This window comes from Orycteropus afer, unplaced genomic scaffold, assembly GCF_000298275.1.
Source record: "Orycteropus afer afer isolate SDZICR_OR568_19922 unplaced genomic scaffold, OryAfe1.0 scaffold00355, whole genome shotgun sequence".
NCBI lineage: Eukaryota > Metazoa > Chordata > Mammalia > Tubulidentata > Orycteropodidae > Orycteropus > Orycteropus afer.
In genome coordinates this window covers 1,584,401-1,601,578 of record NW_006921942.1, presented here as the reverse complement: position 1 = coordinate 1,601,578, position 17,178 = coordinate 1,584,401, and the positions used below count along the sequence as shown (strand labels likewise).

The 17,178-nt window shown below is 41.1% G+C and overlaps 1 protein-coding gene across 1 annotated transcript in view; it reads right to left on the bottom strand.

The window, feature by feature from the left end:
* The window catches only part of NFYC (nuclear transcription factor Y subunit gamma), a 28,531-nt gene extending 11,613 nt beyond the window's left edge, over nucleotides 1-16,918 (bottom strand). The window contains exons 1-4 of the mRNA XM_007952704.2: nucleotides 16,814-16,918; nucleotides 8,564-8,635; nucleotides 7,059-7,172; nucleotides 4,112-4,207 (exon numbers count right to left, since the gene is read on the bottom strand). Coding sequence (XP_007950895.1) covers nucleotides 4,112-4,207; nucleotides 7,059-7,172; nucleotides 8,564-8,635; nucleotides 16,814-16,918 — 387 coding nt within the window. The remainder of the gene's footprint in view (nucleotides 1-4,111; nucleotides 4,208-7,058; nucleotides 7,173-8,563; nucleotides 8,636-16,813) is intronic.
* Between the last annotated feature and the right edge of the window lie 260 nt (nucleotides 16,919-17,178).

Here is a 17,178-nt window from a genome sequence, read left to right as displayed (position 1 = left end):
TCAGCTGATGTTGTCCATGGCAGAAGGAGTAAACAACCCTCTCCCAGCCACCTTGAGCTCACAGCTGAGAGTGTAGGATGTTTACACACACTACAGCATGGTTACAGCCTGGCGGGTCTGGGGTTGGCCAGCTCCTGTCCAGTAACACAGAGATCGGCATCTGCTCCAGAGTGACCTGTGACACATAGTGCCTCTGCCTGGGGCAATAAAAACAATACAAACATACAACTACTTGGCTGGCTGAGTAAGAATACTAGCTGTATTTATTCACTTCCTTGTTCTGGGCTAAGTTTGCTGGGGAGAACAATGCTTCCAGAAAAAAGAGACACATCTTCAAGGTACAAAGACGATGTGGGCTTCCTCAAAGCTCCCCAAAGCGACATTTACCAAGTTGGTACTATCCCAAGCCCCCCAAAGGTTAGGCACCCTGACCTGGGCTTCCACAGTACCTATGCGCTCCCTTACTTTTTTTGTACTTGCCTGTCAAATTAACTACCTTCCCTGCCAGAATATAAGCCCTGTGAGGGAAAAACCACTGTCCCTACCATTCCCCAGCAGGTACTCAGTAAGTGCTCACTGCATGATGAATGGATTTATATAGGCAGGGAGACTACAGGAGGCAGAAGAATATTTTTTTGAACCCAAGTTACTAGTATGACAAATTCTCTTAAATCTAATAGCTGTTACCAATAGCAATGGGTCCCTAAACTCTTTTGCTACTTCTAGGATTCTACAGCCACAGTGTAGGGAGAAGCTGGATACTCTTTTGCTTGCCCTATGACTGGGGGGCCCAGGGTACTAGCACTGAGACTGTTGACAGCCACCCTCTGAGAAGTTTGGGTCCCTGCATGATAGGTTCCCTAAAGTCACCCACTCTGCCTTGGCAGACACTTATAACATTGTGGGTTTCTAAGCAAATTCTCAAACATGAACCAACTTTCTAGGTTAATGTATTCTGGTGCTTCAGACCCAAAGAGTCTTAACCTTGAACATGATTATGCTGAGGCAAAGAAAAAAAGACAGTCCCCTAATTTTCATCTAGGTCTCAATTTCCAGAGCAATGTAACAGTGACAATATCAACTCTTCTCACCATTATAAAGTCAGCCAATCAACTAGGTCTTGGATAAGACAGGGATCAAATACTGGTATCTTCCTTAGCCAAGACAGAGTCCAACTGCTCTTTTCAAAGCTGTTGAAATAAGTTCAATGTATTTAAGTTCAATGTATTTATTTTCCTGCTGAGATTTCCCCATTAAAAAAAAAAAATCAATCACTAAGGCCTAGACCTAACTCAGCTCTTGGGTGATAAGCAGGTTGAGAAGACTGAGAGCCCCAGGGTCAACCTGTAGAAGTCAAGGAGCAGGGTGATACTGGCATTTCCTAGTCTTAATCTGTTATTGTTCTGTCCCCAGTCCAGCTGATCTGGAAAAGAACATGGTCATTTTGCCAGACAAAAAATAAGCCCTTTAAATACCCCTTCTAGAAGCTATTGCCAAAAGCTATCAGAGCCAGTAGAGAGCTGCTCCTGTGTTTCTGACTACACCCTCCCAGACTGTCTATGAACTGGGCAGTGTCTGAGGGTGAAGTACAGGATGCTGCATGAGTATCAAGTAGAAGTCTGAAGAGTTAGAACAAGGCACGACTGTTCTCAAATCACTGGAATGGAATGTGTATCTGAGGTTTTTCTGTATCATGAAGATCATTTGGCCAATGGAGATCAAGCTAGCAAGGGAATGATTATGCTTGGTTTAAAGAAATGGGTGAAGAGATAATGACATTTCAATGGGCAGGAACTTTCAACTCATAGCGTTAGTGGGGCAGAAGTCAGGCCTCAGCTACCTTCCACTTTCAAACCGTCTTTATTTGCTTCCCTGAAGAGCAACAGAAATTCCCAAACACATTCTGAGAAATTAAGGGCATCAGACCCACATCTCAATATTTCTTTTCCCCAGCATTCCTCATGGGACATCTCCTCAAGTGCTAGACCAATCCCAGAATGACTGGATCAATCCAGAACAGGACACCTGCCCGGCTCTAGCAGTGGCCTCCCCACCTAGAGGGCTTTCTCTTTGTCTTTTCGGCAGCCGAGGTTGACAAACAACACCAGAGAATGATGAGCATCACAGCCAAGGGTCAACACTACAGTACTGGGAAGCCAGCCCCAGACTGGGGAAAAAAGTGCATTTGCTGCGGTAGCAAGAGTAAACTGCTGCCTCCTCCAGAAAGGGTGCATTTTGGACAGTAGGCGCTTTTAAAGGGCTTTAGGAGGTGCCAGCCAATTTGGAACAGGGGAAAACTTCATGTCTACAGAGGATTAAAAGTGCTATCTTGGAATTTCAGGCCAGCTTTCAGCAATCTCAACCTTTCAAAGGCCAGGCAGCAGCTGTCCCAAATAGGATGCCAATCAATGGCTTGAACACCTACAAAGACCTGAACTCAGGCAGCAAGAAGCTGTTTCAGCTGGACACACTTTAAAAGGAGATGGATCATAGCACTTCAAATCCTACTAGGAAGGGGCATGGGACTGCTCAACATCCTGAGAGAGCCAGAAGCATTGAGGACTTTGGAGGACGGGACAGGATGGGACCCTTCTCTCCAAGCCATCTATGCAGCAGGCAGCCTACAGAGAGCAAGCAAGAGTTTGCACACTGAGTGTAAGCAAGACTTAACTGTCACAGACCTCACCACCTTGTGTCTAAAGGGGGCTTCTGATAGACATATGGAGGAAACAAATTCAAACAAAGAGAGTAGGTGTGTGGCATCATTTGTTTTGAAGGAAGAGAAATAGTCTGAGCTCTTGTTGTAGGGACTTCTCATGGAGAAGGGACGCCTCCAAGAGGAGGAATTAAGCCGTTGGGCACAAACCTGAAAGTTTCAAAGCCGATGCGCAGCTGGGGACGACCGTGGCAGCCTGCCGCTGTAAACATCCGACTGAAAGCTCCTCTGAACACCTTACAGCTTCCAGTCAAGGATGTTTACAGTAGCAAAGACTGCCCAGAAAGAATGGAGACGCAGTGAGGCACATTCTGCTCTAGTAAGGTGACAGAGGGCTTGCTAACCAAGAGTCCCCATGCAGGTTCAGGGCTACAAATATCCTTTAGGATGCCCGCTTCTCTGACACTTTCTCTGACAGGACATTATTAGTACAGGACAGATAGGGAGAAAGCTGTCACTGAAAGTGCTCCTAAGGATAATGAAATATGAAATAATTCATTAAAAAGCACTTAAATTTTACTAACAAAGCAAACGGTACAAAGCACAGCTTTACTCCTGTCACACATTCTCATCATTCCCCTAGCGATTCAACTATACTTGGTCATGCAATCACACGCCTAAAACTGCACTAAACAGGACAGAGATCTACTTCAATTGCAATTAAGAGCTATGTGCACCCAAAGTGCTGAAAAAAACAATCAGTTGTGACCTTTGGAGAAGGGCAGGCAGAAGAGAGGGAAAAACAGATGCACATCATTCTTTCTTGTTATTGCTGGGAAACCTGTTTTAAGTGGCAGTTCTCATTTTTGACTGCACATTAAAAAACATCTAGGGAGTTCAGAAAAAATTACTGATGCCTGGGTTCCACCCTCATAGATTCAGATGCAGCTGGTGTGGGGTGGCACCTGGGTAGTTTTTAAACCTCAACAGGTTATTTCTAATGTGCAGTAAGGTCACTATACAGAGAACCACTGTACAGAGAAAGAGAAAGCAAGAGACCATTCACCCCAAACACTAATGTGCACATAGAGAAGCTGTTTCTTGAAATTCTAAAATGTGTAACTTGCTGGGAATTTTGTCCCATTCTAGTTTAATGTCTCTGACGGATTTCCTAGGATACCTTCAAGTGAGCTTTACTTACTATTTGTAAACAGTCTTTCATGTAATTTTTTCCCTTTAACTTACTTCCACTGAAATATCACCTCAAAGGCACTGAGTTAAAAGTGTCCATAAATGAGTTAACAGAAGGAGATGTTATGGATGAATCTGGTCTAGGGCAGGAGGAGCAAGCAGAATTGCAAATGGCTGGTGCTGAGAGAGGGAAAGAGCACATCCGACACCAGAATGCACGTGCTCTTCAGTCAGCAGGGCGGCAGCAGTGCCCTCCCAGCTCACCTGACGCTTTGGAGGTTTCAGTTCATCTCTTGGAACAATATCGATGAGAAAGTCAAACTGATCAAATTTTGTAATTGCCATGGCGATATCATTCCTCTGTAACAAAGAAAAGCAGAGTGAAAAATTAACCAAGGGAGAAACTAGTTCACCTGGCTTTATCCCCTCCAAGTTATAGGGTGTAAGATGGAGACTTCTGAGCCAAACTAAATACCCATGGTCAAGTCTATAGCTCAAACACAGCCACACTCCTAAAGATTTCAAATAATCTGACCTGGGGGGACAGACATTGACAAAAAAGAAGAGATTCAAGTGGCTCACACTCTATAAAAGAAACATTCAAGCCGAAAGCCACTGCCTGTCCCCTCGATCCTAACCCAAAGTCCTCTACACAATTGTTAAATTAGCCTCCAGATGAATTAGTACGAATCTAGGATTCTCAGCTAGCAAGTTTCTGGTCATTCTGTGGTTGAGCAAAGTTAGACAATCATTCAACCTTATAACCTCTTAAAAAAATAAAAATAAAAAAAAACCCTCAGTGCTGCCGAGGTCCTAAGTAATATTTGCTTTCTTTGGTTCACAAATAGTTGGAATCTATTTTGAATTTCTTAGCTGAAACCTTAATTCACTAACTCTTTGTAACATTTTCTAGTCACTAGAGCTGTATGTTAGTTCCCACAAGGCTATGGTTTTAAATAGTTCTACTGGAATAGAGATACAGGTAGGTGGAGAGCATAGGAGTCAGCCGACTAATGGTACTGAAACCAATGCCTACTCCCAATGGGGTTATTTCTCTCCAAGTGTAACATGTCCATTAAACAGTAAAATCAAAAGATTTTTATTAAAAACCAACACACTATGTATATAAGATTTATGTTCTTCACTATATGAAAATTTTAAATCAAAATAGGAAGCAATATTGAAATCTACTGGATGTTGACATTTTTAGAGAAAAGTGTACAATTTAAATTTGAAAGGCATAAAAAAATAAGATGAATTAACAAATGACTAGGGGGATAGATGTGGGGATAAAGCAAGTACAGTCAAATGTTAATGGTAGACTCTAGGGGGTGATAGATAGGTGTTCACTGTAAAATTCAACTTTGCTTATGTTAGAAATTTTCATACTACAATGTTTGGGGAAAAAGTCAACGCACTAACAGAAATTCTTAGCAACTTTTACGTACTACACCTTAGTAAGTGACTCATGAGACAAAACAGAAGGGGATGGAAATTTTCTGTTTTTTTCCTTCCCTTGTCTCTGTAATGGCCCGATGCCACTGAAATGCAAAACTCCAGGCCACCCTTCTTGCCAACTACCAACTTGATAAAAACCCTCCAAAGAGAAGCAGGGCACATCTTACGGCTGCCAGGGCTCATTTTAGATGAGAACGATATAGTGTCACATTCTTGATGATGTCACCTACTCAAATATAAGCTATCTGAATGGCTCCTCTATGGATGGAATGAAGGACGGGGGAATAAATAAATACATAAACTTCTAATTCTAAACACGCACCAGAAAGTTTTATAATATTTTGAAAACACAGATATGCTTGGTCTTTTTAAAATTTTGTCTTTTTAAAATACTAACATTTTTTTGAGTTATTGCTTATACACATACAATAAAATAGAGAAATCTTAAGTATGCAGCTTTGGTAAATTTTGATAAATGTATGCAGCTAGGCAGCCATTACCCAGGTAAGAATACTGAAAGCTTCTTTCTAATCCTTTCCAGTCAATACATGCCCCCAAACTGAGGCAACCAGGACTCTGATTTCTATCACCATAGACAGTGACAGTCGATGCAGCAGTCATACACTATGTAATTTTTCTCTTCTTGTTTATTTTGCTTAACATAGTATTTCTGAGATTCATTTTTGTTCTCATGTGCATCAATCGTTTGTTTCTTTTTATTTCTGAATGGTAATCCATTTCATGAATATACAAGAATTTATTTATATATTTCCCCTAATGATGTACAGCTGGATTGTTTCCAGATTTTGGCTATTATAAATAAGGTTGTTATGAACATTCTTATATAGAATGTATACATTTCTTTTGGGTACAGGCAGTCCCTGGGTTATGAACAAGATCCATTCCTGTGTGCATCTTTAAGAATTTGTAGGTAAGTCAGTACATGTACATACAGTTCTTATTTAGCCTTACTTTAGTGCAAGAAAGGAGCCATGGTGGTTCACTGTTAAAGTGCTCAGCTGCTAACCAAATGGTCGGTCGTTTGAACTCACCAGCTACTCTGTAGAAGAAAGATGTAGCAGTCCTCTTCCACAAAGAATACAGCTTTGAACAATTAGCTATGTCTATGCAGGGGAGAGTGTGCCCATAACCATGTATAGGGTTGGCAGACAATGTTTCTACAAGTAAATTTGTATGTTCTGTAAGAATGTCCAGGTATATAGTAGAGCTGATAAGGGACAAGGTTGTAGTCACTTCTTGGCCACAGCCAGCTACCCAGAGGAAACAAGTAGTTGGACCTGTGGGCTCAGGATCCACAGGGGACATCAAGCTCAACTGGCATAACATACCACACAAAACATTGTTCCAGATCCTACTCGGGCGAGCAGTGACTGGGGATCTTAAAAGCTTGCAAGTGGCCATTTAGATGCAATGATGGGTCTATCCTTGACCAGAGAAAAGAAGAATGAAGAAAACCAAAGACGCATGGAAACAATTAGTCAAAGGGACTGGTATACCATGTGAGCCTCAGCCTGGATGACTATAAGACCACAACTAGATGGTGACCAGTTACCACTGTCAACCACTCAGAGGCAGATCTATGTAGCAAACCCTGGATAGAGTGGGAGAACAATGTGGAACAAAACTCAGAAAGAAGCCTAAAGGAGAACAATCTTTGGTCTAAAACCATGCAAGAGAAGTAGTCAAAGGAAATTTCCTGTCCCAGCTCCCCAACGAGGGGCTGCAGTGTTACCTGTAGAGTCCGGCGCTTGTTATCTTCTGTGTGAATCCAGGCTCGAAGAGTCAACTCCGTGATAAAAATCTGGGCCGCCTTGGCAAAGAGCACAGGGGCTTCTGCACTGATCATCTGTAAGAGACATAGACCCTCCCCATCAATCACCAGCAAGTCATCAAGCAGTTGGTTTGCCTCTTGCCTCATGTCTTGCCATGGGGACTATGGGGCAAATATTGGAAAATGAGAAGGTGGTAGTCTCAAGAGATACCAAGGTGAACTGATTCATCATGAGAAGGAAGAGAAGATCCCTGCCTACGTGGCACCTACCATGTGCCAGGCCCTGTGCAGGGCACCTTCTTCCCTCAAAACAGCCTTTCAAAGAACCTAGGGTTTAGGAGAGGTGAAGTGACTTATGCATGGCCACTGGGCCAGTAAGTGGAAAGGTTATGGTTCTCATACAAGGGAGACAATGTGGGGAAAGATAATGAGCTTGGGAGCCAAAGAGTTGGAGTAAAATCTGAAGCTTCTCATCCTTTCTGAGCTTTATTTTCACATTTTGAAAAAAAGTGGATAATCTTCCAGCTTCAACATGAGAATCAAACAAGAAAATATGTGTAAAAGCGCTCAGCAGGGGACCTGGCATGTAGTAACTGCTCAGGCAATATAAGCTGCCTTGCTGTGTCAGACTGTAAAGGGCAAGCTCTTGATCAAACAAGGCTGTGAACTCATGGTGAGGTGATCTATGCAGGACAAAGTCATGGAAAGGAGGGAAAGATAAGGAGAATTGGGATCTTGGTTCTCCCACTTTGGGTGAGTCACTTAACCTCTTTGTGTCTTTTTCCATATGTGTAAAATGGAACTAATAATTCTTAAAAAAAAAAAAGTCTCCCAGGGTTACTGTGAGCAGGAAATGACCCAATAAAAGGGAAAATTACTGTGAACTATTAACCTCCTATACAAACACAAGGGACTACTACTTTGAGAGGTAAAGAGCGAGAGTCCTGATATGAGACTGACTCCTAGGAATACAGGCATGGACAACCTGAAGTTAACCCTCTCCCAAGTATTAGTCATGCAAAACAATCTCACAGAGCAAAAGGTTAGTACGGATGTATATTATTATCAAAGATTTCTTAGAGCCTGGATCAACAAACTATGGATTCCAGTAAGATGCTAAAATCATAGCACTGTCCTGTTGTTTGATGATGGCTGTTTATACTACACTGTGAAAGGAACTGGGTGGGATCACCTGATTTAAAAAAAAAAAAAAAAAAAAACTCAGCATCATTTCAACATCTGGAGGAAAAGAAACAGGATACGCCTAATTTTCAGAGACACCTATATAATAATTAAAACTGTCCAATCTCAGCTCACTTAACATTTTCACATAGGAACCAAATAAAGAAGCAATGACAAATACATTTTCATTTTTTAAAATTAAACCTTGAGCTCAAGGGAACTTAACAATGACCTACCCATCATTTTAGCTTCAACATGAATAATAAAAATGAATGTGAATTCACCTTCACGTCTTCATCCAGTTTCATAATCTTCTTAATACGAGCCAGTGGGAGCTCCTGTACTCGGAAATCTTTCTGAAATGAGCAACAAGAGGTGCGTAAATGGGAAAGACATCAACAGGGTGGCAGAGCACGACAGGCATCAGAAAACATCATGACTGGTTCAGCTCCTCCTGTCAGGAGATACGGCAGGAGAGGAGGTAGAGAGGAAATGGAGAAAACACAGCTGCAGAGCAAAAGTCTTCTTTGCTTAATCCATGCAGAGCTTCAAGCAATTAAAGGATTTTAGTATCAACTTATGATGACTTTCACTAGTGCCCTCATGAAAGGCTGTTAGTTATCACCAAGTTGATTCTGATTCATGATGACCCCACAAGTGCAGAGTAAAACTGCTCCGTAAGATTTTGAAGGCTGTCACCTTTTGGAAGCAGATCCTGGGCCTGGCCTGTCTTCTGAGAAGCCCCTGGGTGGGTTCGAATGGCTAACCTTTTTGGCTAGTAATCGAGCACTTAACCATTAGTGCCAACTCACCAAAACAAACAAACAAAGAAACAAACAAACTCACTACCATTGCGTGGAATCTGACTCATAATGACCCCCTTTGGTTTCCGAGGTAGTGCATCTTTATGGAAGTAGACTGCCCCATCTTCCTTCCATGGAGCAGCTGGTGGGTTTGGTTAGCAGGCAAATGCCTTACGCACTGTGCCACCAGAGCTCCTTTAGTGCCATCTAGGCAACCCCAGATAATATCAGGTTTGCCTCAGCATGATATACAAAAAGAAAAGCCAAACCCACTGCCACTGAGTCGATTCTGATTCATAGTGACCTCCCACAGGGTTTCCAAGGCTATAAATCTCTATGGAAGCAGACTGCCTCACCTTTCTCCCACGAAGCAGCTGGTGGGTTCGAACCACTGACCTTTTGGTTAGCAGCCAAATGCTTTAACCACTACACCACCAGAGCTCCTTTTCAGCACAATATAGAAGTGCATTATGAATGCCTTTTTTTCCTTCAAAAAAGTTTACCAGTCTGCACAGTAGGCAGATTAAAATTAAATACCTGCCTCAGGGGTACTCCTCTGAAGTGACAGTTTTTTCTTCTATTCAGAAGCTACAAGGGCACAGGGCAGCAGTCTTCTTCAGCTAGTACAGCATTTCTGACCTTTGCACTAACCTGACAACAGAATCAGGAAGGGTACCTTTCCCATCACAGAAGCAGAGGTCTTATCTCCGAATTTTCATTTTGTGGGGAAGGAGCATGGAACAGGGTTAGGGCAAATTTATCATCTGCCTTTTAGGAGTAGCCCTCCTATTCTTTTTTCCTAACAAACATGACTGGGGTTGAGGGAACCACATAACTTTACTGTAGATGGAACTTGTTGTTGTTGTTGTTGTTATTTGCCATCGAGTTGGCCCCGACTCATAGCGACCCCTCCTTGGGTTTCCGAGGCAGTATCACTACGGAAGTAGGAATGCCCAACCTTCCTTCTGAGGAGTGGCTGGTGGGTTTGAACCGCCAGCCTTCTGGTTAGCAGTCAAGTGCCTTAGGTACTATGCTAACTTAGGAAAGAGTTTTTTTGACCAGCACTACTCAGTTATTTGCAATTTAAGCCTTTTTGTGTTTTGAAACTACTGGTATTTTAAACACATGCCCAATGATGGATGCAATTCTAGAAACAAGAAAAATCAATTGTGAGTTTCAGAGCTGCAATGAAGAGAAAGGTGCAAAGGCAGAGATTAGCTAAAACCAGCAAATTCTCTACTGAGACTAGGTGTCAAACGATTGATTCTATAAGTGGTCTGAAATGTGACTCAACAAACCCAATATGCTCATCTGGGAATATGCATCATCACATTATGGAAGGAGCAGCTATTATTTGAGATTTGATGTAATTAACATGCATAAGTGAACTTTCTTTTCTAAGACCCACAGAAAAACTCAACTACACGTCAAAGAAGGGAGGAGGCATTTCACAGAAGCATCACCAGTCCTTCCTAGAATTCATTTTTTTATTACAAAAGATCAACTATTAGGATAAAATGTATACCCAAGACATTTGATTTCTCCATGCAAACTCAACAAGTTGCTTGGCTACTACTCAGCTCTACAAACTTTAAACATCAATTTTTCATCTTTTCCATTTCCAAATTAGGTTATCAACATTTTCCATGAAGCCTCTACTAACTAACCCCAGAGTGACAGAGGCTTAAAAGTCCAGTTTTAAAAAATTTCACTAAGAGGACACATTCTTTCTAATCTTCTCTCCTCTTCTTTCATTTACTCATTCATGCAACTCAACTATATAAAATATATAGTACTCACTAGATAAAAGATACAAAGACAAATGGATCACTACCTTTGAACAGCTTATAATTATGAAATCAGTTACATAAAATGATTACAATCTTCTGTCTTATACTAGACCAAAACCCAAACCTACTGCCATAAAGTAGATTTCAACTCATAGTGACCCTATAGGACAGAGCAGAACTGCCCCATAGGGTTTCCAAAGCTGTAAATCTTTATGGAAGCAGACTGCCTCACCTTTCTCCTGCAGAGTGGCTGGTGGGTTCAAACCACTAACCTTTTGGCTAGCAGCCAAATGCTTTAACCACCGAACCACCAGAACTCCTTCCTATAGTGGAGGAGGGTACAAAATCGTCTATGGACACAAAGAAAAGAATGACCAGCTGGGGCCAGGGGTGTTTGGAGAGGAGGCTGGGAAATGTTCCACAGATAGGCCAACACCTGAATTGTGTCTAAGGGCTGATGAGAATTTGAATTTGCATCTTAGAAAAGCATGAGAGCATTATTCAGACAGAGGGAACAGCATGTGCAGAAGCATAGAGGCACAAAAAAAAATCGCCTATTTAAATTTTAGACATATGTCCTAGATACAAGAGTACATATAAAGGAGCAGCAGGAAAGAAGATATACCAGATTAGGGCCAGATCCTGACAGGATAAAAATTTAACCACAAAACAGTAACTAGTCTTCCTACTTATGCGGCATATCAAAGAGATCCTACACAGAAATGCCAAAGAAAATGTTCGGGATGACAATTTCTTTGGAAGGACTTCCGGGATGATACAGCACATGATAATGACCACAAGATCTACGTCTCTTACATGTATCCCCCCATTTGGCTTGGTTGTTTAATCTAATTTCCACAAGACTGTTCTAAGTTGTAAAGCCCAAAACTGATTTTTTAAGAAGAAAAAAGGACCTCCTTCCCCAATTTGAAAGAGTAAACTGTAATTTTAGAAGTCTTAAGACTATTCTTTAATCGAAAGCAACAAGAAAAGGTCAAGGATAAAGAGATTATATCCTTCCCACCTTCTCATTAACTGCCATCAAGTTGATTCCAACTTCCAGCAACCCCATTTGGGTTTCCAACTTCCACAGAGTGGCTGGTGGGTTTGAACCACTGACCTTTTGGTTAGCAGCCAAATTCCTTAACCACTATACCACCAGAACTCCTTCTTCCCACCTTGGAGAAGTATAAAATGAGGCAGAGGGAGGGAGGGAGGGAGGGAGGGAGGTATGAATGAATGAATGAATGAATAAATGAATAAATGAATAAATAGTTCTGTTCTAAATACCCCAGCCTCAATCTTTTATAAGAAATGACTTTTCATGAGCCCCAAACCTTGAGATCTCAAGGGACAGTGTATGAACAGTGGATGTTCAGACATTATGTATTGGGGGAGGTGTCCTTGCCCCTGACAATAGCCTGATTCTCTATAATCTCATCCTAGTTTTCCAGTCACATATAGGTCTTACAATAATCTTGTCATCTTGTTGGGGAGGGGGCTCCCTCCACTATCAGCAGATTGAGGTCCACTCAAATGCTCCCCATACCAATGATAACCATGCAACTTATATCTAACTATGTGAATGACACTTAACCTCTCCTGCTGAAGTTGATCCAAACAGAAGAACAACTGACCCATACTGTCTCTATCTTCATGAGTGGTATTAGCAAGGTGGAAGAGTAGATTTTTAGTACATTTTCATGCTCCTGACCACAACTAGAGAACTACATTAAAACTGCTGACATAAAATTGCCAAGAAAGCCTGGATTTACTTAATGAGAATTTGGAGCCAAAGAAAAGTCAATGGGTCTTGGTTGTGCTAAAGAACATCCAGAGTTTCAAATAATGATGAGAAATCTTTTCTAGGCCTACCCAGTCAGGTACTCCTGCAAAATCAAGATTTTCACCTTCTCAAAAGTAGTGATTCTCAACCTTTCTGCAAGTTAAAACCACCTAGTGCCTTAGAAAAACAAGATGCCTGGGCTCTATGCAGACTGACTGAATCAGGAACTCTAGGGGGTAGAGTCCCCATATCATGTTTTTAAAAACTCTCTAGGTGTTTATGATCTTGTGAAGATTAGAACCATTGCTTTACTTAGACCAGCACTGGTATCCCTTGGGAACTAAAAACAAATGCAGATTCTCAGGTTCCACCTCAAACTGCCTAAATCAGAATCTACATTTTAACAAGATTCTTACGTAGGTCATATAGACAATAAAATTGGAGAAGCATTAGTCTAAATTCATATAGACAATAAAATTGGAGAAGCATTAGTCTAAATTAAGGGCTAACGGCATATATTTTCAACAGTCCACTAGTCTCCACTGGGTTCTTGTTTAAATTGTTATTTGATTTGACTGTAAAGTTAGAAATGTCAATGTCCAATCTAGAGGCACTAAGGAATGAAAAGATGAAACTGGCATTTAAAAGAAAGTGACCCAGGCTTTAAATTACAACTAATTCAAGGCTGAGTGGGATGCAGGGAATTGTTAGGGGAGAAACAGATACTTCTTTTCAAGATTCAGCTCCCCTCTCTTTCCCTCCCAAAAAGACAACGTTAGCTTTCTCTTCTCCACTTTCAAAGAGGTCCAGAGGGGTAAAATTCAATGCCAAAAAAGTCTGTTAATTATTGTTCCCAGAGCTCTGCTGAGAAGGAATATGTTATTTTACAAAGTCACTCAGGTGTACAATCATTTTGGTATTGTTTTTAACCATCTTCAATCCCAGCTAAACACCATCTAAGTTTAGGGACAATTACAGAGCTTATAAGAGTGAGAGAATATGATGGCCAAAATGAGATGAAAAGTAAATTGCTACCACAGGATTCAGACCCAAATGACTGGGCCAGTGTTTCTAACACATCATGAAATATATCACCCGGCAATGCCTATTATTTGTTTTGTAACAACTGTGTCTCAGTCTTAGAGATACCACACCACCTTATAAATATTCTCATCAGTTTTATTTATTGCTTACACAGTTTAAACATAATGGATTTTCTGAAAATCTGTTAACACATTTTGAGGTGTCAATCTAAGAGGCTCTGACATAGCTAAAGAAGTCTGGCTGTAAGTGCCAGAGTTTAAAACGACACAGACTGATGTGTCTGTCTGCCCTGTTACACAGGCAGAGGTGCAGTCAGAGAAGAAGACGTCTTCGTTTGCTGTGTCACAAGGTTCTGCACAAAGGAGAAAGGAGTGTCTTACAGAGAGAAAAGCCACACAGACTTTACTGGACTGCAGTGTCACTCAAAGCTGACAATGATGTTGCTTTGCAATGAATCTGGAGTCTGACTTGTTCAAATAATTATTAAGCACCTACTGTATGCCAGACACTGTTCTGAACATCCAATATAAAAGCGGTATCATGCTAGGTATCTAGGGGTCCTTTTTTAACAGCACACAGGAAGAAAATTTCACTTAGTCACTGGGGTAGTTAAGGTTTTATGTCAACTTAGCTGGGCCTGGTTTTGAGTAGCTGGGCAGCTGGATGTAGTTATTCTCCATGAGGAGACTGGTAATCAACTCCCTGGTGGAATCTACTGTGAGCAGCTGAGTAGCTGCCTTAGGGATGTGGTCTGCTTCCAGTATGTAAGAAGGCACTTTGAGAAAGGTCTTGAGCTTCTTGGCACATTTGGATCTTGCACTTGGCTGAGTCATCAGTGAATGGCCTGCCATGTTGTCTGTCGATCTTGAGACTGTTTCTGGACTTGAACTAGTGGCCTGCCATGCTGCTTGATAATCTTTGGACTATGCCATTTTACTTGTCAACCCTGGGTTTGTCAGCCTCAGCAGCCTCCAACTCCAGTGGACCAGGAGCAATAGGCAGAGCTGAAGCCCAAGGTCGAGAGGCCTTCACACAGCCCTTAGAGCTGGCACTTTGAACTCGGACTTCTAGTTATCTAAACTGTAAGATAACAAATCTCTGTTTGTAAAGCTGTCCACTTGTGCTATTTTCTGTTAGAGTGGCACCAGAGAACCAAACAGTCATCAACAGAGTGGTGGTGAAAGACAGCTTTTCTCCTGACTCTTTCTTCTCTTTACTCACAAAATCCTGAACCAAAAACTGAATTCCTCGGAATAATTCTTTTTTAACCTTTGACAGAAGAGGTATCTAGATGGTAAAATTCAGTTCCCACCACACCTGTTCTGTTAGCAATCAAACTTGAAAAGTAAACCAGGTCTGTTAAAAATTAAAGTGCAACAAAACAAAGAGAAGTTAAGTGCTGAGCTTGAACCTCCGCAGCTTATCTGGCCACTTGCCCGGTCCTGGGTTTCTGTTTCTGGGCTTCAGCTGGAGTGCAGACGCACTACCCTGGCCTACTTCCAGCCCACCCCAGGAGGAACCGAGGGCACTAGTTTCACACCTGGCTGACCTCAGCACTCAAACAAAAACCCAGTACACTTAACTATAAAATTACCCCCACAAAATGTGAACAAAACACTGCATTTCTGACTTTGCAATTTCATTTTTCCCCTACCTTCTCTCTTATATCTCAGCCAGTATAGATAAATGTCACCTTAGACTGCAGAAGAGAAACAATGACTTTTTAGTGGAAATCTTCTTCTGAACAGAGGATAGATACTCTGAGAAAGGCCAAGTCAAGTTCAAGTGCTGAAAATCCCCACATGAACAAAAATGGGCAATCTACTTCGAGACAGATACACCTCAGAAACCCAAGAAGGGGTCGCTATGAGTTGGATTCAACTCAATGGCAATTAGTTGTTTTTTTTTTAAGTCAAAGCATCTGCCACCCACCCATATGCCTAAGGAAAGTCACCAGTTACTTCATTTAAAGTAAGTTATATTTTTTTCATTTTCCCACCCAGAGGTCAGGAATAAACTATGGTTTTGTAAATGTGCTTGAGATGGAAAATGTTTTAGTCTAAGTTTTCATTAATCAGCCTATAGTTCTTTTCACTCTTATTAAAAGTTTCACACAAAACTTTTTGTTTTGACAAAGTGTATGTGAACTGCTATATGGAAAATGAATTTGCTCTGTAAATTTTCACCCAACTTTTAAATAAAATTTAAAAAAGAAAAAAAACCACTTCTTTTTCTTCAGCCATGAGATACAACTTCACCCCACCACTAATAGCAAAGTTTAACAAGACAGAAAATAACAAACACTGGTGAGGATATGGAACAACTGAGACTCTCATGCACTGTTGATGGGACTGTAAAATCATACAACCACTGTGGAAACTGGTATGGCGATTCCTTAAAAAGCTAGAAATAGAAATATCACCTGACCCACCAATCCCATTAGTAGGTATATATCCTAAAGAAGTGAAAGCCAGGACACGAATACATATATGCATACCCATGTTCATTGCAGCACTATTCACAACAGCAAAGAGATGGAAATAACCTAAGTGTCCATCAACTGAGGAATGGATTAAGCAAACTGTGGTACACATACACAATGGAATACTACGTAGCCCTAAAGAATAACATAAAATCTGCAAAACACAGCACAATATGGATGAATTTGGAGGACATTATGTTGAGTGGAACAAGTCAAACACAGAACAATAATTACTGTTATTAGCCCACTACTGTAAAAAGTCAAGGAAAGGTTTATATATAGAAGGAAATTTTCTTTCTTGGTTACCAGGGATGAGAGGGAAAAATTCTAGATAGGTTGGGGGGGGAAAAAAAATATGTAATACACATACACACGATTATTAGTGGTTACCAGGGGGAGGAGGTAGAGGAAAGGGGAAGCTTTTGTTTGGGGGGCACTGAGTTTATGCTAATGGTGGTGGAATATTTTGGAAAAGGATAGCAATAATGGTGACACAACATGAAAAATATCATCAATGCCCCTGAGCTGTAAATGTGGAAATTGTTATGTTGGTGAATGAATGTCTTGTGTATGTTTTCACCACGATAAAAGAAAAAGAAAAAAAACCCAAACTTCTTGTTTTTTCTTACCACTGTTAAATTCCGAATTTCTTCCATGACACGCGGCCAGAAGGACTGTAGACTCTGCTGAGCATCACTGCTGCTAGTACCACCAAATCCTCCTTCTGTGGACATTTTGACAACTGCGAACAAACACATACATGAGATACATTAAAATAATAAAGCCAGACTTTCAACCAGGTTAGTTATTTATATCTTTTTTGGGGGATATTTTCACTAATTCCTTCAAGTTTTCAGTCTGAAAAGGTATTATAATTCTGCAGAAGGGGTTTTTAGCACAGACTTAAATCTTAGAAAAAAAATATAAGGAGGAAACGTTTTCCTTCCTCTCAACTTATACCATAGAGACTATTAAGAAGCACCAACTGAAAAAA